The 27,845-nt window shown below is 40.3% G+C and overlaps 2 protein-coding genes across 3 annotated transcripts in view; both read left to right on the forward strand.

Annotated features, from left to right (window-relative positions):
* The first annotated feature begins 359 nt into the window (after positions 1 to 359).
* trim45 (tripartite motif containing 45) lies at positions 360 to 20,423 on the forward strand. The gene is made up of 9 exons (XM_057852266.1): positions 360 to 521; positions 630 to 1,135; positions 4,146 to 4,434; positions 4,496 to 4,641; positions 7,965 to 8,281; positions 8,660 to 8,789; positions 11,060 to 11,174; positions 11,778 to 11,904; positions 19,021 to 20,423. The coding sequence occupies exons 2-9, from the start codon at positions 639 to 641 to the stop codon at positions 19,173 to 19,175; spliced, it is 1,776 nt and encodes a 591-aa protein (XP_057708249.1). The 5' UTR covers positions 360 to 521; positions 630 to 638; the 3' UTR covers positions 19,176 to 20,423.
* Positions 20,424 to 21,119: 696 nt separating this feature from the next.
* Positions 21,120 to 27,845, forward strand: part of man1a2 (mannosidase, alpha, class 1A, member 2) — a 71,834-nt gene continuing 65,108 nt past the window's right edge. For both annotated transcript variants that reach the window (XM_057852262.1, XM_057852263.1), the window contains exon 1: positions 21,120 to 21,415. The gene's annotated coding sequence lies outside the window, so the exon portion shown is untranslated. The remainder of the gene's footprint in view (positions 21,416 to 27,845) is intronic.

The following is a 27,845-nucleotide window of genomic DNA, read 5'->3' on the forward strand; positions in this document are numbered from 1 at the left end:
AATCTACGTCCATATGGCTCCGCCCAGGGATACAATTTTTGACTGGGGTAACCACATTGGTACGACACCGGCGGGCTTACCAAATTCAATGGATGACGATCTTGGCAAAAAGTATTGCCTAAGCAGCCTGATTTAGAATTCCCCTCAAGAATGATGGGAAACAAAAAACGCTCATTGTCAACCTATTATTTTAAATATTCTCGTAAGTTATTTTTATTGCTGACACTGCGTTTTGGGGTCATCAACATATTGTGCCTCCCCTGCCCCAAAAGCCAAACTCCGCCTATGTTCAGTGTATACTTCTGTCTGGAATATTTATTGGTTCCATTTTGCCCGTCGAAGGGACTGGTCTGGGCATGTATGGCATAAATATGAGGGTCCCTAAAAGTGTTTGGACCGCCCCTGCTGAACACTGGCCCCCTTCCATTGGCCCACCGGCGACGGGAGGTGTCGAGTGTCCCATTGGGACCATGAACACACCAAAGACTGCATTCCGCTGGGATTTCAACTGATGAGGAGAAGTTAGAAAGTTTTATTTATTTTTAACGTATAGGAGTTGATTGTGGAAATCCTTCAGCATTGACGGCTTTTAAAACAAGCGGGGGCCTAACCGGGGTTTTGTTTATTAGGCACCAACAATGTCCGAAGAAAAAGATCATTCGGAACAGCAGACGACAACTCCGGCAGTCGAAGAAGACGGAGTGTTGGCTAACCCCAGAGCAGTTTGTACCGTTTGTAAACATTTGTACCGGGAACCTAAAATCCTGCCGTGCCTACACACATTCTGCCTGGAGTGTATCAGCCGTCTGGAACCCTTTTCGGTCGCCGCTGGTCGCCACCGGAACAGTCCTGAACAAGAGGGTGGGCACGGAGGAGCCCCGAAAAAGGGGGTGGCAGAGAAATCCACACGGGTCTGTGTCAAGGTGCTCTGCCCCCAATGTTACTCCGAAGTGGACCTTCCACCTTCGGGGCCCGCCGGGCTCAGCACCGACCACCTGGCGCTAGACGAAGTGTTCCTCGAGACTTTGGTAAGCGACGGCCCGCTGGGGTGTGACCTCTGTGGAGAAGGAGGCGCCGAGAACCGCTGTGAGGTCTGCTGTGTCAACCTGTGCGAGTTCTGTTTACAAGCGCACAGGTATTTTGAGGACTATATACTTCTGCTTTACTTTCTTATATTGTTTACTTCCGCATCAACTTGCTTAAAAGTTTTTACATATAGTAGTAGTTTAGCTGTATAATGATAGATGTGTGATATCCGCTGTGAGCCAATAAGGTTGAGCATCAGCATTTGTCGGCCATTTTGCGTCGGGGCTGCTCAATAATGACATTACAGTAAATGACGCTTGTACTGTTTAATTTCCAACTGATTTTAAAATTAGGCTCGAGCGTTTACGTCACAGCAGCACGGGATCATGCGAGATTTGCGACAACGCAGCCATTTCGGAAGCACGTCTGCATCACGGGACATTTAAACTTAACGGCAAATACAATTCAACTACGAGTGCCAAAGATGGAAAAAAGTAGGGAAAACTTGGCAGTTCGATACAGAGACAAACTTGTTACCACGGCGAAGGACAGATATGTGAGCAATTTTAAGGATGTGAACAATGTTGACCCTTACGAGCAAGCCGAACACAAATGGAATAAAGATGTCGACAAGCTTCCACCACTACGCGAAATGGACATCGTGCTGTATTTAGTGTTTGGTGTAAGTTACTACACTCATCAGCAATTCCGAAACTACAAATCGCTACAAAGCTACGAACAGTTTTGCTGCGGATGGGTGCAGGATCTGCACATTATGACCATAGAAAACGGCAACACCATCTTTCTAGCAAAGGTAGGCAACGTGTGTATACATTAGTCTGTGACCACGGATGTACAATTTTTTTGTTGCAGAAAATGTAGCCTGTGTACAAATTCTTTGCCACTCTCTCACGTCAAAATATTACAGCTTTTTCATTTAGCAACGACAGGAATTATGTCTTATGAAGACAATGCACATGTATGCATGCTAGTTGTTTAGCTGTAGCTATAGCTAACAACAGGCCGACTTAGGGCACAAAGTTACCGAAATTTGCGTAAACAAACGAAATTAACTTACCCGAGTGGAAGTGCATAGAGCAAACTCTGTGTGAAACCGGAGAATCAAACGTTATGCCCTTCCTTCTGATCGAAGCCACCCATGCAATTCTTCGACGTTTGTTAAGTTCAGATATGACCTTTCCCTCGCCTTTTCTCCATGTAGGGATCCGGAAGAAACTCAGTGGTGTTCCGTCGAGCTGTACATTCTCTTTTCTATTCGATCGGTTGTTGCAATTCTTTACCGCACAATAATTTCCAACCATTTTTAAAGAGCGACCTGTGTTGAAATGCCTCACTGTTTATGTTTCCCGCTTCCAAAATGGCGATAGCGGCGGAAACCTCGCGAGTGCCACGTCATACGCTCGAGCCGAATAGCACGGTTTTTCATAAAAGTCAGAGATACATTGAATGATCAGCTTACTTAAAAAAAAAAAAATCTTGAATCATGGTAACATTAATATGGTTAGTTATAAACCAAAATATTTGTCAATCCGTCAAAAATTCAAGTTTAGAGTGCTATAAAAAGAGTAAATCACTCACCTTTGGTCCTCTGCAGTAGAGCCCGCCAGAGAAGTCTCCCGAAGCAAGATGGCCGCCAATCACTTACACCACCTACATATGTGATAAATAGGGCTGTCAAGCGATTAAAATTTTTAATCGAGTTAATTACAGCTTAAAAATTAATTAATTGTAATTAATCGCAATTCAAACCATCTATAAAATATGCCATATTTTTCTGTAAATTATTGTTGGAATGGAAAGATAAGACACAAGACTGATATATACATTCAACATACGGTACATAAGTACTGTATTTGTTTATTATTACAATAAATCAACACGATGGCATTAATATTATTAACATTCTGTTAAAGCGATCCATGCATAGAAAGATTTGTACTTCTTCAAAGATAAATGTTAGTACAATTTATAGAAATTTTGTATTAAAACCCCTCTTAATGTTTTCGTTTTAATAAAGTTTGTAAAATGTTCAATCAAAAAATAAACTAGTAGCTTGCCATTATTGATGTCAATAATTACACAATACTCATGTGGTGCTGAAACCCATAAAATCAGTCGCACCCAAGCGATAGCAGAGGGCGACAAAAACAAGTGACAAATGGACATTACACTGTGCTGTCATTTTAATCTGTTTATGCGGGGCATGTGCGTTAAATGCGTCACATATTTTAACGCGATTGGTTAAAAAAATGAATTACCGTCCATTAACGCGATAATTTTGACAGCCCTAGTGATAAGTAAGGGTTTTTAAATTGTTCTTGCCTGCCTTTTTGGGACAAAAAAGTTAACATTTTTCACTACGTGGGATTACAGAATAACACGTGCCCAACAAATACCCACACAACACAATTGGTATTTAATATATCATAATATTTAATTGGAAAAAAAATACCCAATTGGGAGCCTTAACCCTTTTTAGGTCACTCAATGACCTCATTCGCTGCCATTGATGGTGTAAACATCCAGTCCAGGGCGGCCATGGCGCAGTTGGTAGCTCGAGTTGTCGTGGGACCAAAGGCTACGACTGCACACTGTCGAAGTGCCTTCGGGCTAGGCATTGAGCCCTAATTTGCCCCCAATGGGTTGGCAGCGCCTTGCATGGCAGCAGCACCATTGCTGTGTGAATGTGTACGTGAAAGGGTAAATGTGTGCTAATGTAAAGCATTTTGGGCATGGTAAAAACATGTAGATAATGCGCTGTATAAATATTCTCCATTACTAATCCATTTTGACTGGGAGCGAATGATCGATACCAGCCACTCCCATTTCTCTAATTTTGGCAATAGCAAAGAAAGATTATTATTGTTGCCTGAAGGACCTGAAACACAATAAAAAAAAAAAGTCACCTGTCCTATAAAAGGATTAAGTACATTGCTGCAAAATAATTACTGACAATTTAAAACTCTTCCGTCGGGATATTTTAATGCCTATGCTTTCTTGAATGTAGTTAGTTTAGGAAAATTATGATACTGAGCAAAAGCCATCCAATAAATTCTCATTCTCTTATGCTTTAGAGATTGTCCTTCTCTTCTACACAGGCGTCAGACACGGACATCATCTCATTCCATTCAGAAATTACAGGATCTGAAATCTCGGGGTCGCCTCTGCCGTCCTGTCCTGTGCACTCTCCATCCCGGCCAGGAGCTGTTGCTCTTTTGCCAGCTTTGCGATCTGCCAGTGTGCATGGAGTGCGCCTCAACGCACCACTCGGAGCACCGCTGTTGCCCCGCCCACGAAGTTGTAGGCTGCCACGGAGACCGCATCAGGACGCTGATAACTGTCCGCCTGCGACCTCACCTGCAAAGACTAGCGCAGACACTGCAGAAGGTGTGGCAAGTTGGTTTTTGCATGTCCTATTTCATTTGTAAGTGTTTCCAATCTTTTGTAGGTAGAGGTTTCCCAGGAAGCTTTGCTGACTAGAGTGGAGGCCGCAGCCGATGAGGTGCGGACATTTGCCCGAGGCTATGCCAGTGCGGTGGAAACTCACTGCTTGGACTTATTGCATCGACTGGAGGAACTTCACCTTCATCGCCGGTATGATACCAAAGCAATGAGCCATCCATGACATGTTGGATGTAAACATTAGAACAGAACTCTACAATGGTACTTCAGTGTTTCCCACAGGATTTTAGGAGACTGTGGTGGGAGGCTCTCTGACCATAGGATTTTTCGAAACTGTGGTGGTGGGCTGCATCGGAGTCGGACAGCCACACCATGTCGTGCCACGGCGAATTTTTTTTTTTTTTTCATTATTTTTTTCCCCCAAGAAGAACCATAACAAAGATATATTTGAAATATTTCATTAGCTAGGCTAATGTTATAGCTCTCAGCTACGGTACATGTATGTAAAATGCGTTGCTGATTACAGCTACGTTACCCTATGTAATAATGCGACTTTTTTTCTCGTAGCAATAGTACGACTTACATCTCGTAGTGACTCAGGGTTGGCAACCCAAACTGTTGAAAGAGCCATGTTTGACCCCCCCCCCCACAAAAAAAAAAAAAACTGATACAGTATGTCTGGAGCAGCAAAAAATTAAAAGCCTTGTACAAGCCTTATAATTATCAATACTAGCTATATTAGCCTACTATAAAAATGAATAAGTTGGCTAGAAATACATAATTAGCCTTCATGATTAAATATTTATTTTCCCTGCTGTGGATCCTATAGCGCACCACGTGACTACTCTGTTGTACGATGACACCACAAGTTTAACTTCATTACAATATTAATGAATTGAAAGAATGTTTGTATCATGTTTGTCCTCCTAGAAATCCTATTAAAACAAAAAATATATTTCCCTCCCCCATCTTTTTCCATTAAAAAAAAAAAAAAAAAAAAAAAAAAGCTCCGAAGCAGCACTAAAGAGCCGCATGCGGCCCAAGAGCCGCGGGTTTCAGACCGCCGCCGTAGCCCTCCTTTTTCCTTTTTATTTGACCCTCATAAGTACTACATTACCACAACAATAACAGTCCTTCTGTCAACTGACCCATTTACAGGACTGGGGGAATTCTAATGGCCGTGTAAAGTTTTTCTTGATTCGGTGAGAAGGTGAATAGTTTTTCCCCCGTTGTTCGTGAACTAAATTTCCACACAAACGCACATCGAGGTACCATTAACTTAGCAAGGAGAGGTATGAGAGTCATTTTTCGAGTGTCCCAGAGCTCGCGAAATTGGGGGTGCGGGGGGGCGCATTTATCCAACTTTCGTCAGCCGTAATTGTCTGAAGTTGGCGCGTCGGTGTTGTGCCGAAAAATAGCCACTCCACGCGAAATGTCCCCCCGACGGGAGCGCCCACACGTCACTCGTACAAACAGCCTTTTCTTACCAATCGATGGACACGGAAACGACGTTCTTGTACCGTGAATATGGATCATTTTACTCTGCTTGAACTAATAAATACTTTACTGTGACCAACGCTCTGAAAATAGAGCAAGGCTTTATTTTGGGCCCCGCCTCTCTGCGCAAGTTCAATCAAAGTTTGCTTTCCGTCCAAGACGGCCATCCACCGCTCACTTTCGCCGAAAAGTCCGATCCAAACTATTGTAATGCCCCGGATATGGGCAAGAAGGAGAGAAGTCTGTATTTGCTGACCCACTTGATTGTGGTAACAATAATAAAGAAAAACAATAACAAAATAACAGCGGGCTGCTACGACATGCGACCGCTATCTCTCGCTATCTCGCTCGTTCTCCCATTCTTCCTACTCGTTCCCCTTGCGTCTCTTAAATGAATAAATAAATAAATAAATAAATAAAATACTACTCTAAAATGCTGCTCTCACTCGCGCGGGTAGTAGAGTGGAGTGGGCTACAGCTGTGTAATCGGCTGACTGACGCATCTGATTAGTATCTTTTTTTTTTTTTTTTTTCGGTGGGGGGGGGGGCGCAAACGAGACTGTGGCGGGCCCAAACGAGACTGTGGCGGGCCGCCACAGTCTCTTTCATTGGTGGGAAACACTGGTACTTTTCAGAATTGCGCAGATATCTCCCAAAATGTATAAATAAATAGTATTTAAATGAGAGCTGTATAAAGGGTTAAAAAAAACAAAAAAAAAAACAATACAGTGGTACCTCTACATATGAATTTCATTCCGTCCAGGACCCGGTTTGTATAAGTCAGTGTTTTTCAACTGGTGTGCCGTGAGAAATTATCCAATACAGCTTTTTTTTTTTTTTTTTTTAAACAACGTCATGAATTTCTTTTGTAAGGTCGTATGTCAAGCGGCATTTTTCCAAAATAGTACATTATATTTCGATTAATTCGTTCAACAGCACAAAAACCAATGCTAAATCCTTAAAATAGTACTGATACAATTTCACACAGCAAAACACATAAATCAAAAGTACCATCCAGAACAATAATACAATGTAACGAATCAGGTTCTATTGCTACGGTTGTGTTTTAAATGCTGTTCCTGGACAACAGTGTGACTGACAACAGCGTGAGGTGCAGTGAGTGGGAAGTTTTTACTTTTTTTCATGTTGTTTTTGGCGTCGGCGACAGCAGACAGTGGCCGTGTTGTGTTGTTCAAGTTCTGAAGTAAAGGATTTAAAAACTGACGTAGCTGGCGACTTCCTTGCCAATGTTACAATAAAAATAATTGTCACCTTAAATTATAAAGACTGGTGAACGGAGGTCTGAGGAGGACCGTCGACATCGTTGACATATTCCGGACATATTGTTTACTGACGTGCACACCACACTCATGTTTTTCTATAATTTCAATCTAAATTTCAATGGTAAGCGTCACCTTTTTTCACCACCTGCACTAACCTTCTTTGGACCCATGTTGATTTCTCTCACATGAAAATCCACTGTGCATCTGTCTTGCGGGAAAACAAATTGCGACGCTGTCATAAATCATCGTATTTCAAGCATGTTATCATATTCAGAGACAAAGGATGAGACAAATTGTACGTTGACTGTCAAAAGGATCGTATGTCGATGCGATCATGTAATGAGGTACCACTGTATTTTACAAAATATATGATGAATACATTTACAAACTCAATGGATTTTGTCTAAAGATACAGTGTGTATATATATATATATATATATATATATATATATATATATATGTGTGTGTGTATATGTATATATTTTTTAAAGATTGTACGATTTCCTTCAAATCCGTTTTAGAATTTGGGATACACTTTAACATGCTAGATCCGATGATGGATTCTGGACTGCTAGACAACATGCTAAAAATGACTTGCTAGATATATTTTCAGGCAATAGCATTTCGAATGATGTTGGAATTCGATTTGCTTAATAACATTTTAGCCATTAATACACAATGAAAAATGTTTTGAGTGAATGTTGTTATTTAGGACTCATTTACTTTGTGTTGCAGGAACCAGCTGCATTTGCAGAGGGCACAGCTGCAACAGGCGCTGTCGGACGTCCAGGGCGGTGTGGACTTTGCTGATAGGCTCCTGAGCTGTGGCTCGGATGCCAAGATACTCAGCGCTAAGGGCGTGACACTGAGAAGACTGAGCAGCCTAGTGGAGAGCAGCTGTGAAGATCAGCTGGCAGCGCTAGTCCCTGATGATGGCAGCGGTATCCGCTTTGATCCCCAGGGAGTAGCGGGGGAAGTGAGCGGTTATCCAGTGGTGGGCGTGATTCATTTTAAGGCCCTGGACCCAAACAAATGCACACTAGATGGAGAAGGTGAGAACTCTTAGGTCTAGACTGGTGGCTCTTTCTGCTATTCCATGTGTATGCTATTACACACATTTTATTTCATGCTTTATGAGGAAACAATCTTATCTATGTTATAAGGATTTAGGCTGAGGAGTCTGTGAACAAAATGTAAAATTAAAGCTAATTGGAGGAAGCAAGTCTTGGCTAATGTTGAGCAAGGCAACGCCCGACAGTTCAAGAGCCACCGCACTGTTTGTGTTTCCCTTTACTTCTAACATACTAGTAGTATCTATGGATGCCTTGTATTTGTGTGATGTAGTTGTTTGTGTGATTTTAATCAGAATAGTAAATGGAAAAATGAATTCATAAATATGTATCTAGCCTCACCTATTATCATTTCCACAGGTCTGGAGCTGGCTAATGAGGGCCAGCAGGCTCATTTTACCCTGGTCTGCCGAGACTCCACAGGGGACCAAATGGCACATGGGGGCGATCATGTCCTGGTCAGCATTGTTCACAGGGAGAAGAAAAATTGGTGCGGTCATGTTAATTATCTATTCAGCCAGTCATATATTGTCTGTACAGCAAAGTAAATTAGAAAGTTTGTCATAAAAATAACCCAATAAATGTAAAAAAGGAAAAGGAACACAAAAGCACTATGACTGCCCGGCTTACTCCCACACATGCCCTTTACTGGCTAACTCGGAACCTACAGTCAACAATGAGTCTGTAGTTAAATTACAGTGATCCCTCGCTACTTCACGCTTCAAACTTCGCGCCCTCAGTCCATCGCGGATTTTTTCAATCAATCCAAAAAAAAAAAAAAAAAAAGTTTTTTTAAAAATGTAAAGATATATGATTGTATACATGTACAAATCATTTTCTTATATGCATACACATACGATCGCTACGATACACGATCTTTTCGACATCATGGCGGATTTTCTTGTGAGAGAAATCAACATGGGGTTCCAAGAATGTTAGTACAGGTAGTGAAAAAAGGAAAAAGGTGAGGCATACCATTAAAATGAAGATGGAAATGATCTAAACATATGAGCATGGTGGGCGCGTCCATGAACTGGCTTGACAATACGGCCATAGAATGTCTACAATCTCGATAGTCCTCCTCTGACCTTCTTTTGCCGGTCTTCAAAGTTAAGGTGACAATTATTTTTATTGTTCCATCGCCCAAAAATCGCCAGCATCGTCAGGTTTTTAATCATTTATTTCAGAACTTGTGCAACACAACATGCCTACTGTCCGCCGCAACTGAACATGAAAAGTGGAAGTAAAAGGTCCTCTCTCACTCTGGTACGTGAGCCTCGCAGTGCGTTCAGGTACACCGCGCAAAACATATCCCCCACATTACAACATTTGATACATTTGGCAATTAAGGGTTATAGGTATTATTATTACTATTACTATTATTATGTTAATATTCAGATTTTTATTCATAACTTATTTTGTTTTCTCTCTGTAATTGCTATTTGCAAAAGTACCAGCAGTATTTATTAAGGATTTAGTATAGGTTTTCGGCCTGTGGGCGTATTCTTATGGGAAAATTCTACTCGACATACGACCATTTAGACTTGGAAACAAGGTGCTGGAACGAATTAACTTCGTATGTAGAGTTACCACTGTATCTCATTTTTATCACAAGTATTACATTTGCAGTGCTTCAAAAATAAAAAGTATATACATACATATTGTTAAATTATACTTGGGGAGAAAACAGGGAAAAAACATGTCTTATATGTATCTCCTTCCAATGCTGTTAAATCTGAATAAATACATTGAACACACAAAATTATGTAAATAAGCTCCACCTCTACTTCACGGATTTTCACAGGAGTCGGGCCGGTCCCCATTAACCGCCAAAAAGGAGGGATCACTGTATTGTAATTAATCGGCCCTGAAAAAATAGGAAAATCGGGCCCAAAGATCGATCCGTACACATCTCTAGAACATACCTACCAAATTTCATTGTGATCCGTCCACAAATAATCGAGGAGCAGCAACTTTAGTGTCATCACCATAAAGAACAAAAACGGGAAATAGAACAACAAAGTGTGCGAAAACTTGACACCTCCCTTGGGGCATTCTTAAAAAAAGTGGGCCAGTATATTTCCCGGTGGCAGAAAACATGTGACAACCACTGACCTGAACTGAAGAAATGAACTAAAACCTGCGTTTGCAAAAAAATTGTAAGCATTTCAAAAGCATGTCTACCAGGTTAAATAAGATGTATCACTCTCAAAATCAGACAGGACAGACTCCAGTTTTCCAACAAGGAACAACCAATGAGGACAAACACTTATATGAAAGATTGATTTTTGATTGCGATCATAAAAAACGTCCAAAAATTTGAACTCCCAACTCAAAGAGCAATCACATCACTAAGCAATCATTCAAATACTGTACTAGAGTGGTTTCTTTGTAAAAAGACCACAGTCTTAAAAAAACACAGAAAAAGGTAATACTTTATTTGAATACTTACTAATAAATCATACTAATGTATTAATCATGGTATGACATTTGTCATGAACATGAATGAATGCTTATGGCAGATGTAATTAGGTGTCCTAACACAAACCCAAAGACATGTTCAACTTTGCATCAGAAGTGATATAATTTACAGAATTACACTTAATGACACAAATTGTGTACTGTAGATAAAAGCAATCTAAAGTAGAAGTCCTCTTTTACCATTTTACTGTTCAATTTGTAACTTAATATGTCAGTCACTCCAATGCGCAATTGCGTTGATATCCTGAGTAATCTTTGAACCGTTTTGTTTTCCTTCAGCATGTTGGAAAGCACAGTGGTGGACAACAATGACGGCTCTTACAAAATATCATACACACCGGACGAGGCAGGAATGTATTCCGTGTGGGTTTGTGTCAAAGCTCAACATGTGAAGGTACAGCGTAATGCCACGTAACTACATGTGGCTACTATACAGTATGTATTCAATGTAGAAAAGCTTTACGATTGTTCTTTTTTATGGTTGGTGGTTTATATGTATTACCTGTGAATGAGGTAAAGTAATGCACCGAGTGACTTGGATATGAAACTTCAATTTTAATACTGGTTTGAAAATAGCAATGCATTAGATTACTTGTTACTGAATTATTAGAGTAACGCGTTACTGACGTCAATGGGCTCCAGCCCCACCATCACCTTCTATTATTCATACGATGTCATCATTCATACGTGGTATGAATGATGACGAACGAGAAATTATGTCATGACTGAGAGTGTGATATTTTTTTTTTTTTTTTTTTTTTTGGAGACTAAAAAATTGACCTCGAATGCTTCCCTGAGGAACTCCAGAAAGAATACTATTTATTTTTCTTGGAATGGAAGTTGATGTATCATTAGGTATGACATACAGTACATGCTATACAATTTATTGAGCAACAGAATAGAAAAAATTATAATTCTTGTAGAATTTCAGAACCAAACCAATTCTAAGTATCGATGGAATTTCAGTTCGTAAAGCGACTTATGTCCTGTTCTGTAGGGTTCTCCATTTGTTTTGAATGTGAAGAAAAAGCTGAGGACTCACACTGGAATGTTCCACTGCTGCTCCTTCTGCTCCAGTGGAGGAGCAAAGGAGGCTCGTTGTGGCTGTCCAGGAACAATGCCCGGTATGATGAGACCCTCACATTACTCCTCATCTTATGTTACTCAACAATATGACAACAACAACAAACACTCACAAAAAACGGTGTTTGGATCCTGGTGTAGTTGGAAATGATCCAAGAAGTTTCAATATAAATAAAGTGTACAATAAGTATGATATGTGCATGTCACTTATGACTTGGACTTGAGTCATGAATTTGATGACCTTCATTGATGACATTCACCTTGTACTGATCCGACAGCTTCCAAACAAATTTAAAAGCACACGTGTATATTTTAAAAGTATTCGGCCCCCTTGAACCTTGCAACCTTTCGCCACATTTCAGGCTTCAAACATAAAGATATGAAATTTTAATTTTTTGTCAAGAATCAACAACAAGTGGGACACAATCGTGAAGTGGAACAAAATTTATTGGATAATTTAAACTTTTTTAACAAATAAAAAACTGAAAAGTGGGGCGTGCAATATTATTCGGCCTAGTGACGGGAAAAGTCGTTCACCTGAGGAAACGAATCAATTCCGATTCGTTCAAACAAATCGTTCAACGAATCGTTCAACGAATCGTTCGCCCTCCTCATCCCCCCCACCCACAACCGCCCAAATGAATCGTTCGGTCAGTGAACGGGAAGTGACGTTGCCAAACGAATCACCAAAAGACTGCTTATAACTGAACAGGAAAGCTTGGTTCCTCCCCCTCTTGCACAGTACACAGGCTTTTCATTGGCCGCTCTCTTCGTAGATTCAGAAGTGAGTGACAGACTGTGTTTTTCTTTCTTTTTTTTTTCACTGCCTCGTCTTTGCAGCCCAGCCGCTTCAGCAATGAGAATTTCCGCGTCTATCATATTTCTATGGGATCAAAGCCATGGCTTGTGCTTGCTTCACTTTGATATAGGAAACGGTTAAACATTTCCCCATTTTTTTAAGCACAAACTTTTTCAATCACGCTAAATTACGTGTACGCTCCCTTCCGTATTCGTAGTTTAAATGCGTGTTTACGTGAGCTGGCTGCTCGTGAAAGCCATTTGATATACCACCAAATCATTTCGGCTGAAGAACAAATAAATGTGGAATTTAAATAAACTGTCTTCGGCTATTTTTTCCGGTTGAGTGGGATTTATTGCACACAAATAAGAAAATATAAAAAATATTAATAAATAATCAATTTATTATGTATATTAATAAATATTAAATCAGCGTTATAAATAAAATGTATTATTATTATTATTATTTGGCTTCTCTGACACGAAAATAAATAAATAAAACAACACCCGAAAAAATATTACCTAAAAATCGTGTTGAAATGTCATTTTTGCACTGGTATTAATATATAAATAATCCCATCAACTCCACGCAGTCATCCCCTCCCGATCTCAGATCACCAAATGCTGAAGAAAAGAGAATCGTTTGCTCTTTACAATGTAACCATTCCACTCTCATTGGTATGTTAAGAAAGTGGAGACATACATGTATATATACATCCTACGTCCCCGCGTTTAATTTTTGGACGCTTTAGTCGCACAGGATGGACTGATGGACTCAACGTTAATTAATTTGCGCCCCAACCCGACAAGCTGTGACACGGGGAGAAAAAAAAAAGAAACTCGGAAAAATGTCATGAAACTACCGTTTCATAGCAAATCAGTATTATGGTGATCATACTAAATAGTCATTTTCCATGGGCACAGATTAGATAAATTTAGCTGCCATGAAGTCCAGCTAGTCTCTTGACAGCTTTCTCGCCCGCCCCCGCGACGTATCCATAGCTCAGCCTTATCGCCTTGTAGCTACTGGCGAAAGTTTTAACGTACTGTAAAGTGGATACAATGTCGTCATATGTAGTCTCGAGTCTGTCGAGAAAAGCACAGTAAACTTTGCTCACTGTGTTTATGTGGGGATTTTTGTGCATTTGAGTAGCATATGATAGGCTCAACATGAAAGAATATGTGATAAAGCCCTTTCCTTTCAGTCCTTGGCTCGTTCACTGCCGCAGCGCTGCTGCGTGACTGCCGGTGTAGGCTGACTATAAATTAGCGTAGCAGTCTAGCAGAACGAATCATCTAAGCATTCTCGGTAGGACGGAGAGTCAGTGAACGGGAAGTGACATAACTTAGTCTTGGCCCCTGCCTGCATGCTGGCTGCTTATTGGCCACACGTGGAAGTGAGTGACAGACCCCCTGATTCTGTTTCCGCTCCCTCCCCTGCCCGCGATGAGGCTGGCGTCTGATTGGTCGTGTGCTATGTCAGTAGACGCTGCCGCTTGCTCAACGCCCTCCCACGCAGATAACAAGGGACCCAACTTCATAGAACGAATCAGTGCAGAAGATGATTAGTTCGGTCTCGTTCACCCAAACAATTCGTTCAAAAAGAACGAATCGTTCACGACCGATACAACACTAATTCGGCCCCCTTGCGTTAATACTTTGTAGCGCCACCTTTTGCTCCAATTACAGCTGCAAGTCGCTTGGGGTATGTTTCTATCAGTTTTGCACATCGGGAGACTGACATTCTTGCCCATTCTTCCTTGCAAAACAGCTCGAGCTCAGTGAGGTTGGATGAAGAGTGTTTGTGAACAGCAGTCTTCAGCTCTTTCCACAGATTCTCGATTGGATTCAGGTCTAGACTTTGACTTGGCCATTCTAACACCTGGATACGTTTATTTTGGAACCATTCCATTGTAGATTGGGCTTTATGTTTTGGATCATTGTCCTGTTGGAAGATAAATCTCCGTCCCAGTCTCAGGTCTTGTGCAGATACCAACAGGTTTTCTTCCAGAATGTTCCTGTATTTGGCTGCATCCATCTTCCCGTCAATTTTAACCATCTTCCCTGTCCCTGCTGAAGAAAAGCAGGCCCAAACCATGATGCTGCCACCACCATGTTTGACAGTGGGGATGGTGTGTTCAGGGTGATGAGCTGTGTTGCTTTTACGCCAAACATATCGTTTTGCATTGTGGCCAAAAAGTTCAATTTTGGTTTCATCTGACCAGGGCACCTTCTTCCACATGTTTGGTGTGTCTCCCAGGTGGCTTGTGGCAAACTTTAAACGAGACTTTTTATGGATATCTTTGAGAAATGGCTTTCTTCTTGCCACTCTTCCATAAAGGCCAGATTTGTGCAGTGTACGACTGATTGTTGTCCTATGGACAGACTCTCCCACCTCAGCAGTAGATCTCTGCAGTTCATCCAGAGTGATCATGGGCCTCTTGGCTGCATCTCTGATCAGTTTTCTCCTTGTTTGAGAAGAAAGTTTGGAAGGACGGCCGGGTCTTGGTAGATTTGCAGTGGTCTGATGCTCCTTCCATTTCAATATGATGGCTTGCACAGTGCTCCTTGAGATGTTTAAAGCTTGAGAAATCTTTTTGTATCCAAATCCGGCTTTAAACTTCTCCACAACAGTATCTCGGACCTGCCTGGTGTGTTCCTTGGTTTTCATAATGCTCTCTGCACTTTAAACAGAACCCTGAGACTATCACAGAGCAGGTGCATTTATTCGGAGACTTGATTACACACATTTGGATTCTATTTATCATCATCGGTCATTTAGGACAACATTGGATCATTCAGAGATCCTCACTGAACTTCTGGAGTGAGTTTGCTGCACTGAAAGTAAAGCGGCCGAATAATATTGCACGCCCCACTTTTCAGTTTTTTATTTGTTAAAAAAGTTTAAATTATCCAATAAATGTTGTTCCACTTCACGATTGTGTCCCACTTGTTGTTGATTCTTGACAAAAAAATTAAATTTCATATCTTTATGCTTGAAGCCTGAAATGTGGCGAAAGGTTGCAAGATTCAAGGGGGCCGAATAGTTTTGCAAGGCACTGTATATATATATATATATATATATATATATATATATATATACACCGTATTTTTCGGACTACAGGCTACGTCGCACCTGAGTATAAGTCGCACCAGCCAAAAAATGCGCAACGAAAAGGAAAAAAACATATATAAGTTGCACCGGATTATAAGCCACATTTTTGGGGGGAAATTTATTTGATAGAATCCAGCACCAAAAACGGACATGTCATCTTGAAAGACAATTTAAAATACAATAGAAAACAACAGGCCGAATAGGTGTAAATTATGCTAACATTACATGACGCTAGAAGTTAGATTGGGCCTAAAAAAATCCAGCCCGACCCGACAGGCCTGCGGGTATTAAGCCCGACGCGGCCCGAGCCCGATCAATTAACTTGATTTGCTTGCCCGAGCCCGAAAAAAAAAAAACATTTGTGGGCATGAGCCCGAAAAAAAACGAAATTTTATGTTTTATTTGTAGGGACTCAGCAGAAGAAGGAAATGCGGGGATGCGATGCGTGGTTGCGTTATGTGTGATCAAGTTTGTGACGATGCTGGTGCATATATGGATAATGATAACAAATTAAAGCCTGTCTTTTGTAACTAATTCTCCCAGTTAACCAAGACTGTAAAATGGATATCCAATAAACATTTATATCTTTTATATTTGAGTGTCCTAACAGGCGGATTGTGGATTTGACATTGATTTTAATCTCGAGTTGGCAGAAAAAAAACGCAAGTTTTCTCAATGTTTAAATAGTCTACATATTTTTATGATTATAAATGCATTTACACAACGAAATAACGCTGGAAAAGTTTGTTAAATATATTTCTCGTATGAGACCAAAGCGCCACATTCGTTTACATTCAGTGAAGTCAACACAGGTTTCCTTATAGCATCTTCAACAATCAATTTGAATCCTTTCCATATCCCCTTCCTAGCGCAGGTCCCACCCTTGTCTTTAGTTTGTTTTTCACACCAATAGCTGCTCCATATTGAAAAGGAAATACCAGGATGCTCGCGGAAGGCGCCAGGGCGCAGGAGGGGAGGATTGAAAAGAGAGCCACTGCGTTCACATGCACAGGCATGCACAGCCCCTTCTCTGCTTTATCCAAATTATTTATTTTATTTAACATCCATACATCGTTTTAGTATAAATATATGATTATATATTTATTTTCAAAAAAGTTGGCGAGACAGAAGTCGGCCCGACCCGACCGTAAATAATCACACATAAGTCGCTCCAGAGTACAACACACCCTCTGCCAAATTATGAAAAAAACTGTGACTTATTTGCCTGGTACCGCCAGACTATTCTCCCTGTATTTTTCAAACACTGTGAGAAATAGTCTGGGACCCAGCCCATTAACGGCCTCTCGAACAAGTACAAAATCAGCCGTCCAATCAGATTCGTTTATTTGCATGACGTGTTCTTAACGAGTAACGTCACTCTTGCGCGCCGAAAGTAGTCTCTACAACAACACAGATGGCGAACAGGAGACCCGAGAATATGTTCCAATCCGCGGTAAAACCAGTTTTAAAAAATTACCAAAAACGCATCGACACAAGTCATTGACAACAGTCAACATGGCTCGCGCTAGCCATGTTGAATAAAGGTCTCCATTCTCCGCTCACACTAATTACTTGTCGCTTTAACAACGTCACGTCTGCCCGTCGCTGATTGGTCCACTCCGCTGTTTGCTGTGGCTTGCTCCGCCCTCGGAATTTGATCCGCCGGAGGGTCGCCAGACTCAATCGCTGGAACAGCGGTGAGTCTGGTATATCAGGCAAGTGACTTATAGTGCTAAAAATACGGCAATATGTATCTACCGTGTTGTTAAAACGACTTGAAAGGACTTGAAAGTCAAAGTGTAGGACTTGTGAATCGATCTGTCACTCTTGACTCGGAACTTGACACTTAAAGGGCCTGTGACACCATAAAAAAAATCTTAAATAGCATTACTATGTGAATCAAAATCAAATTATGAGACAATTCGACTATATACAATAATTTGGCAAAGCGCAGATGACGAGAAATGAGTCTTTAAATCTGCCGTTTAGCTACTCCTGTCATTATTGCGCTCACCATCTGGTTGATGATGTCGGCAGAGTAATGATTTCAGCTAATTTAGAATCCAGCCCAATGGAGGAGGAATATTCAGAACAAGGAAAATGCGACAAGAGAGTAGCAAAATGTCATCATTGTTTTTATCTCTCTACTCCAATATTTTTACAGGATATTATTTTTTATCTAAGTATATTTTGACACAATCGAGAACCGGAGACGAGAGTGGGGGGCCTCTCCCTGGGCACAAGCCAAGGATACCGCTCTATAAGCAGGTACGCCTTTATCGGCCGGCGACCATGGTGTGCGACAAGCCGCCATTGGTCGGCCGAGTAGCCTTCTCGGTGGACAGGAAGCATTGTCACCCACAAAATGCAAGCAACCTCCTTATTAAAACGTTTGTCCCAGTATTTGGCATAACATAAAACACGTAGTTTACTCACTTCATCATCCGTCCAATGTTCTCTAGATAGTCTGACTTGTTTTGCTCATTCGTCGTGGTGAACAGGATCTTTTGGAAATCCAAAAAGCCTCACACCACTCTCCCTGGTGTAGCAACCAAAGCCTGCAGCACAGTGGGCTGGCGTGACACCAAAATAAATAAACGAATTAGTCCGCAAAATTAGATGAATCCTCCGTCCTTCTGCATTCTATAGTAATGGCTGTATTGTGAAGATGATTAGTCTGCTGACGTCACATTCGCATTCTTTCTCAATCCAGACTCGGGCTGGAAGTCACTCATTTTCATGGCGCGGGATTAAAAAATAAATAAATAAATATATGGATCACTTCCACACACATCCAAGAGGTCAATTTCATTCAAGAGCATAAAATTCCGTATGTAATATGAATTAACATGCTACTTTTGCGTCACAGGCACTTTAATTGTGACTTGCAAAACAATCACTTTCTCCAACCTCTGGGAATACTAAAAAATAAAAGACACTACAAAATATTTTTTTTCAAACCTCTTTAACGGCCACAGAAGCTTGTGTAAAAATAACCGATCTATTGCAGTTGTCTATTGTGCAAAAATTTTGCAGGGATGGGATTACTTAAATTCTTCTTCTTCCCACTCCCTTTCGAGTGCAAATATTTATTTAACTTATACTGTATTTCTGTTTCTTTGTGCATGCTCGAAATAAAAAGCTTCATCATCAATATTGGTTACCACTGTAGCTCTATTGGCAAAAAAAGGTTTCAGCCTCAGCATAGGTCTCATAGACCTGATGACTTTATTTGTGTGTCCAGGAGGATTTCAAGGGTGTGGGCACAGCCACAAGGGTCATCCCGGAAAGCCGCACTGGTCGTGTTGTGGCAGCACCACGGAGAAGTCAGAGTGTTTACCTGCCAGTGTGATCAAAGCCATCTCCGTGGGTAAACACCTACGCACCGTTGAGCTCTGAGGTTGGATAATGTGGTCGATGACTGGCAGGCCCAAGACAGAAAAGCTGTCTGCTTGACTGAGTTGCCAGTAAGCCATCTCAGTGTGATGTGAAACATTCTCTGGCTTTTACTTTAAGTGCCTTTATTATACTACTTTGTGCTTAAAATATTGCAATAAACTGTCAAATTAATGTGCTAATTTCAATAAAACATTACAAATTACTTTTATAAGTAGGTAAATATGTATCTTTTAGTATAAATTCTTAAAACAATTCTCATAAATTTACTCAACTGCAGACGTGCTGAGCAATCTATTAGAAGAAAAGCCTTAAGTCAGGCTAATATATTTTAATCCTTATTTTAGACTGTCATCTAAGATTCTATAATGCTTTCTAATTGAGCAACTGACTTCAAATGTACATAACATTAATGTTGAATGATAACGTACTATCAGAGATAATTGCACACGTAGGACCATTTTCTTCTGTATTAGGAGTAAATAATCTGTACATCTCAAAAATGGATAATTACATAGAGAAAATACTTGATTATGGGTATTGGCTGTCTATACTAAAAAAACTATTGTCATTGCTCAGTCTTGTTATGGTAAAATATATTTCCTATTAATAACATAATACTTGGGGATTTACTCGATAATTTAATTGCACAAATGCTTACACAATTTATTCCATTGTAAAGTTGTTGCCATACTTGCAGTTCCTTGCCTTAACAAGATTCATTCATTTTCCGAGCCGCCAATCCTCCATGAAAGGCTATAGTTAGCTGAGATAGGCTCCAGCAAGGCTATGGGGGTGCTGGAGCCTATCTCTGCTAACTGTGGGCTGTAGGTAGGGTACACCCTTAATCGGTTGCCAGGGACAAGGGGACACACACGTACACGTAGGGATGATTTGGAGTGATCAATCACCCTACCATGCTTGTTTTTGGGACATGGGAGGAAATCAGGGTACCTAAAAAAAAAAAAAAAACACAAGACACTACGACTAGGGAGAACATTAAAAACTCCCCACAGGAAGGCCAGAGCCCAGCATTGACTTCTTGGTTTCAGAACTGTGAGGCGGACGTGCAAACCCTTCTTCCACAAAACTGCAGTTTCATATGTATCTTGATGACAATTTTATTGTTTCTAAGGCATTTTTCCTAAAAAAAAAAAAAAAAATGCAGCTGATGCGAAATGCTATTACATGTCGATCCTGGATTCCTGATATTACGACAGCATTTTTACAATTGAAATGATACACTGTAATATGTACACTGTAATAAACAAGTTGATGAAGATGTTATACTGTAATTATTGCTTTTTTGTTTTGATCATTTTTACCCCAACTCTTAACAATTTTTGCAAAAAAGTGAAAAAATGCTCCTAAATTAATCATATTTCGTTATTATACCACAAGATGGCAGAATAGGTTATTCTCTTCGCACTTTCAGTTCTAATGCTGTTCTTTCATATTAATAGACAACAATGGTAAGGGTTATTTTGTTTGTTTGTTTGTTTTTTGTTTTTTTAATACTGATACGTTGTTCTTTTTGTGCAAATGCAGAGGAAACTGTTGCCCATCTGTTATGGTACTGTACTTATTATCACATCTTTTGGGTTGAAATCATTGAAAATAGTTTTTAGACATACAGTGGTACCTCTACATACAAAGTTAATTCGTTCCAGGACCCTGTTTGTAAGTCGAAATGGTTGTATGTCGAGCGGGATTTTCCCATAGGAATACATTATAATTCCATTAATTCGTTCCACAGCCCAAAAACCTACACTAAATCCTTAATAAATACTTCTGGCACTAATACAAATGGCAATTAAACATAGCAAAACAAATAAGTTTTGAATAAAAATCACAGTAATATAATAATTTATTCCTGTAAATAATGTAACGAAACGGATTCTAATGTGGCGGACACTTTTTGCTGTACCTGAATGCACCGCGGGGCTGACGTCACGGTGAGATAGGTCAGTACGGTAGAGATAATACTTTCGTTTTCTGGAGAGCACGTTCAACTGCCGCGGACTCTGGGGTTTAGTTTTGGATAAGTTCTTAAATAAAGGATAAAAACGTGACGAAGCTGCCGATTTCTTTGGCGATGTTACCACAATAGTAATTGTCACCTTAACTTATAAAGACCGGCGAACGGTGGTTGGAAGAGGACCGTGGAGCAGTGTTGTTGAGCCAGTTCAAGGATGCGCACCCCACGCTCATATTTTTCTATAATTTGATTCTTCATTTCAAAGGTAAGCATCGTCTTGTTTTGTGCTTTTTCTTAGCAACGATGTACCACACAGGACGTGCTGGCACTTGGTTTCTTTAATAGTACATAAACATTAACACAACTTAAGTCTCTCGGCAGGCCGTGTCTCTAACTCACTCCCGTGTCATGTGAGCATTGAGCAAAACGCCGCGTGGACTTCAAGGTGCCCCGGATGATTCTGTATCAGAGTATTACATCCCCCTTCTTTTGGGGAAAAAAATAATAAGTAGAATCTGTCATTCACACACACACACACACACACACACACACACACACACACACACACACACACACACACACACACACACACACACACATATATATATATATATATATATATATATATATATATATATATTGCAGTATTTGTGCTGAGAACAATTGGAACTTAAGACAATGTTATATATTATATATATATAATATATATATATATATTCAAAATGTGTACTGGTCATAACAATTCACTTCGTCATATAAGTTTTAGCATATCAAAAACATCAACAGTAGAACTTGGAAATCAGAATATCAATATATGCCTTTATCAGTAGTGCACACATATTTTTTCTGTATCACTTGTGGATTCTGAAGTGGGTCTTTTGGCCATATTTTCTTCAGGTGGTGTGTTGAATGTCTTTTTAGTGTCCATAAGGTGACGCCTGTTTCACCTATATTCTTATCCTTCTGGTGTGATACGATCTTTCAGCAGCATCTGGTCGGATGATGACTGCTGGTCTCCAGAAGCCTTTCTCCTGGAAGCAAGGGCGTAAGTTTGCATAGGGAAAAAACACTACGAACTTTTCAGGATGCACACATTTCTAACTTTTAAGCAACCTTATTTGCATTATATAATGACTTCAGTTATATAGGCCATTTACACTGTCTTCCAATATGTTTTAAATATTGTAATTTACCCAACCATTATTAAGTGAATTATTTTCATTATGTTCAGACTTATATGTACCTCTTTTCACTTGCTGAACGTGCCAGTCCATTTCCCCCCCCTCTGAAACACACATTTGATTGGCTGATGATTTGACCCCCCCCACCCACACAGTATATATTTGAGATATCAGGGATATTAAAAGTTTTGTTTTCAGTCAGCAGCAGCCACTTTGAGAAATGTAAAAACACGTCAGTGTTGTGGAAGTGGGGAACACAAATGTTGCTACTGAGAGTCTGACCTGCATCAGAGTTAGCATAACATTAAACTGTGTGAACTAGCTAACCTGCAAAACTCGAGTAGGAAGCTGCTTTGAGAGAAGTGTCCACCTGTATATGTTTTCTACTGTTAACGTTAAATTAACTGTTAGAAATGTAGTGAACCGAGGTTTTCCCCCATGTCCCCAATTTGACTTTTTTTTTTTTTGTTTTAATTTATGTGGTCTTAAAGCAGCTTACAATCAAACTTTCATTTTTTGTTGTTGTTAAATTTGGGTGTGCTTATGGACAAAAGGAGTAGTGTTCCCTGACAAAGAAGTTTTTTGTTATATTTAATTTCTTTATATAGACACTGTTGAATGATTTTAAAACAAATGTTTATTTTTTTTTTAATTCCTGGATAGTCAAGAGATTAATAAGATTGTATTCATTGTGTATGTTAGTATAATTTAAGTTATGTTCAAATAATGCAATTTAAATTTGTTAATAAAATCCAGACATTTTTTCTGGAAGTTTTTAAGTGTTTCTTTAGTAGTTTTTGAAAGCAAAGGTTTGAATTGAACGGTGTAGGCTGAATCAATACACATAAAAGTTAGTATAAGTCAATACAGATTTATTTTGCATTGATCATTATGAATGTCCCATCCCCAGCAAAAAGTGTACATGCAGGTTTTGCCATTTCGTCCCTACCAATGTTGAGACCAAACCTACGCCCTTGCCTGGAAGCGTATGTGTTGTCCTTCCTGCAGAGCTACCATCGCTTTTGCTGATTTGTCGTAGTACTTTTTCTGTTGTTGTTGTTTCTGTGTTCTTTTCAGGTGAACATCTTGGTGCTTGACAATTCTTGGCTTCAGCTGCTGGTGAGTGTTTGGCAGAATTGAGCGTGTGCGACCACTCATGAGTAGCTGAACTGGTGAAATGAAATTGTCAACTGGTGTGTTCCGATATTCAAGTAGACTCAGATAAGGGTCTCTCTTGTCAGCTTTGGCTTTTTCCATGATGGACTTTGAAATTTGAACATACTTCTCCGTTAAGCCATTACTTTGAGGATAGTGCGGGCTGGAGGTAACGTGTGTGAACCCCAATGTGGTGGAAAAGTCCTCAAGTTCCTTGCACTTGTTCTGTGGACCATTGTCGGATATGACAGTTTCAGGGATGCCATGTTGTGCAAAAGAAGCTTTTAGTTTGTGTATCACAGTGGCAGTAGTGGTGCTGCGTAATCTGTCAAGTTCGAAGTATCTGCTGTAATAGTCAACTGTGACTAAGTAGTCCTCTTTATTCCAAGTGAACAAATGAGTAGCGACTGTTTGCCATGGCCTTTCGGGAATTTTGTGACTTATCAGTGGTTCTTTAGTGTTAGATGGTTTACGTTCAATACAGATGTGGCATTTTCCAATCATTTCTTCAATTTGCTTGTTCATCCCCAGCCAGAAAATGATGTCACGTGCTCGCTGCTTGCATTTTTCCATGCCCATGTGACCTGCATGAATACGGTGTAACATCTCTGTTCGCAATGATTCTGGTATGATGATTTTCTTTCCTTTGAATAAAATGTCATTCATCTGTGAGAGCTCATCACGATAATTCCAGTATTCAGCTAAGCTTTTAGGACACTGTTGCCTTTCCTCAGGCCAGCCAGAATGAATCATTGTTTTCAAACAGCTGAGCTGAGCATCTTTCTCAGTTTCTGGTTTTATGTTTTCAAGTTTGGTTACACTGACTGGTAAATTGCTATACAAAGTGTGTACCTGCATGTCCATACCTTCACTGAGGTTTGTGTCATCATCAGGCAGTGATTTGCTCGACAGGGTGTCCGCGACAGGAATCTCCTTGCCTGGTCTGTGTGTAATGTGGAAGTAATACCTCTGTAGATGTAGCATCATTCGTTGTAACCTTGGAGGCGCTGCTGCAAGTGGCTTTCTCAGAATGGATTCAAGCGGCTTGTGGTCACTCTCCACTGTTATACGACGTCCATAGATGTACTGGTGGAAACGCTTACATCCAAAATGAATGGCATACAGCTCTTTTTCAATTTGAGCGTAGTTGACTTCACTCTCAGTTAATGACTTTGATGCGTAGCTTATCGGCTTTCCATCTTGTAACAGTACTGCACCCAGTCCATATTTTGAAGCGTCGACTTGAAGTCTAAGTTCTTTTCTTGGATCAAAATAACTTAGCGCTGGGCCTGGTTCCTGAGTGAGCAGGTTTTTGATTTTGTTGAATGCTTCCTCACGCTGTGCATCTCATCTGAATTTGCTTGATTCTTTTAGCAGATGACGCATTGGTGCATTTATTTCTGACAAACTTGGAGCAAATTTGGACAAGTAATTGATCATGCCAAGCAGTGTTTGTAGCTCACCTTTGTGTCTTGGTGGCTCCATGTCCCTCACTGCTGCAATTTTAGCTGGATCAGGCATAATTCCATCTTTGGTGATTTTATGTCCAAAATAACTGACCTCAGTAGCACAAACTGTACTCTTTTCTGGATTTAATTTCACACCGCGTTCTCTCGAGCGCTGTAACATGGCACAAAGGTTGGCATCATGCTCATCTTTTGTTTTTCCATAGATGAGAATACCATCAACTATGGCGGTGACTCCTTGCAAGCCTTCATAAGTTTCGTTAACTTTTCGCTGGAACTCATCTTGAGCAGAGATAAGTCCAAAAGGCAAGCGAAGGAATCTGTATCGTCCAAATACAATGTTGAAAGTTGTTAATTTTAAGGATTCTTCGGAGAGCTTGATGGCCCAATAGCCAGACTTGACGTCCATTACACTGAAGAAGCTACGTAGCTCACACCAACTTGGATGTTTTGTCCTCAGGAGTTGGTAAGGGATAATGTGGCCGTTTGATGACTTTGTTCAAATCCCGTGGGTCTAAACAGACTCTTAAATTCCCGGTGCGTGGCTTTTCTGCTGCAACCATGGAATTAACCCATTCTCTTGGTTCTGTGACTCTGACAATGACGTCCTGTTTTTCCATGTTATCCAGTTCATTATTGAGGCGGTCACGGAGAGCCAAGGGGACTCGCCTAGGTGGATGTACAACAGGTGTTGCACCAGGGTCAATGTGGATTGTGCATTCTCCAGGAAATAATCCTATCCCCGAGAAAACATCTGCAAACTCGTCCATCACAGACTTCTCAGGGGAGTCGTGACAAGCAATTTCTCACCTCTATATCCAAAAAGAGGGTGTGTTGTTGGCTGTAGTGATGACTGTATTCCCAGACTTTTGTAGACGTTAGTGGGAATGACATTAGCTGACGCTCCAGTGTCGAGCTTGAAGGTGACTAACTTTTTGCTAGGTCCAACCAACACATTTGCAAATGCCTGTTCAGTCTCTTTTTCATAACTGTTGTTATGTGTTACAACATCATTAAACAATTCTTCATTGCTGCATGATTCGACGTCTTCGATTGCATGTATTGCTTTGCTTTGCTTCGAGCGACATGCCTTTCCAAAATGATTCCATTTGTTACATATTTTGCACTGTTTGCCTTTCGCTGGACAACTGTCTTTTTCTCCGTGAGGCCTGTTTCCACAGTATCCACAGGCTTTTTGCCGGTCTTTATCCCATCCAGGCTTGCTTTCAGCATTTGCCGATGCTTTCTCATGGCGTGTCTTCCATACTGCCTTTTTTGGAAAATGGCGGCTGATAGCTTGAACAGACTGATGTTGTGGGCCACAACTGCTGCCATGTATCGTTTTAAGCTGTGCTTTTGCCATGTCATGGGACCTTACAATGTCTATGGCTTTATCCAATGTCAATTCTGAGCCGACATTCAGTAGCTTCTCTCTCATTTCAGGTGAATAAATCCTATATACAATGCGATCCTTCACCATTTCTTCACTGTTTGTATAATTGCAGTCCTTCACAAGCAGTCTTGAATCAATCAAAAATTGTTCGAACGGTTCATTTGCACCTTGGATTTTTTCGTGAAATTTATATTGCGCAAAAATTACGTTTGCCTTGGGGACAACGTAGGCCTCATACTGCTCAAAGTACGTTCTCAGTACCTTTCGCTCGTCGTCTGCTAGAATCCATGTGTTTTAAATGTCGCGGGCTCTTTCGCCCACCCAAAGAAGAAGATAACTGCATTTCTCGTCTTCAGATTTCCTTTTCAAAGGAACAGAAAACATTATATCAACGTGGAGCTTGAACTGCCGCCATGCTTCGGACAGGTTGCTCGAGTCCCAATCCATGCGAGGTGATGGCACTCCAGCTGCCTCCATCATTTTGCTCATTTAATTCTGTTTCACTCTGACACCATGTCTTGTTTTGTGCTTTTTCTTAGCAAAGATATACCTCACAGGACGTGCTGGCACATGGTTTCTTTAATAGCACATAAACATTAACAAAACTTGCGACTCTCGGCAAGCCGTGTCTCTAACTCACTTCCGTGTCATGTGAGCAAAACAATATTGGCACCACCTGCACTTCAAGGTGCCTCGGATAGTTCTGTACCAGAATATTACAAGCATAACTTTTTTCCTTGTTTCACCAACTGTACCCCCTTTTTTGAAACCTGTGTTGATTTCTCTCACAAGAAAATTCACCATGTGTTCGTTTGCGGTGCTGTCATGTCGTATTTCAAGCATGTCGTTGGATGTAGAAACAAATGGCGAGTCAAATTTTACGTCGGATGTCGAAAAGATCGTGTGTCGAAGCGATCATATGTCGAGGTACCACTGTACCTGTATTTTGTTTGGCCTGGCCAACCTTGATGAACTAGAAATAGATAAAAGATATCTTAGAAATGTTATCTTACGTTTGGCAAAATTCCACGTTTATTGTGTAAAATATGTAAATCGAAGAATAAAATTAAATGTTTTTGGAAAAATATTTCTCTATACTGGAAGATTTAAGTTTTTCTTTGAACCCCAAGGCTATAAGGACAAAGAGCAAACAATACAGCTTGTATTGATAAAAACAAACCCGACCCTTTTATTTATTTATTATTATTAATAGGTTTTTTTTGTTTTGTTTGTTGTTTAATTTTACAAACATACTGAGCCCCTAAGGGCTTTGCTTTGACAGAAAAAAACGTGTGTCCCTTTCAGGGCCCTTTTTTTGTTTTGTCAATGTCAACTTTTTTTTTTTTTTTTTTTTTCTTCCATGTCCCCTTATGACAGGGGTCGGCAGCCTAAAATGTTGAATGAACCATATTGGAACAAAACAAATATATCTGGAGCCGCAAAAAAAATAAAAGCCTTGTATAAGCCTTATAATGAAGGCAACACATGCTATATGTATCT

This window comes from Corythoichthys intestinalis, chromosome 12 (assembly GCF_030265065.1).
Source record: "Corythoichthys intestinalis isolate RoL2023-P3 chromosome 12, ASM3026506v1, whole genome shotgun sequence".
In the NCBI taxonomy this organism is placed as follows: domain Eukaryota; kingdom Metazoa; phylum Chordata; class Actinopteri; order Syngnathiformes; family Syngnathidae; genus Corythoichthys; species Corythoichthys intestinalis.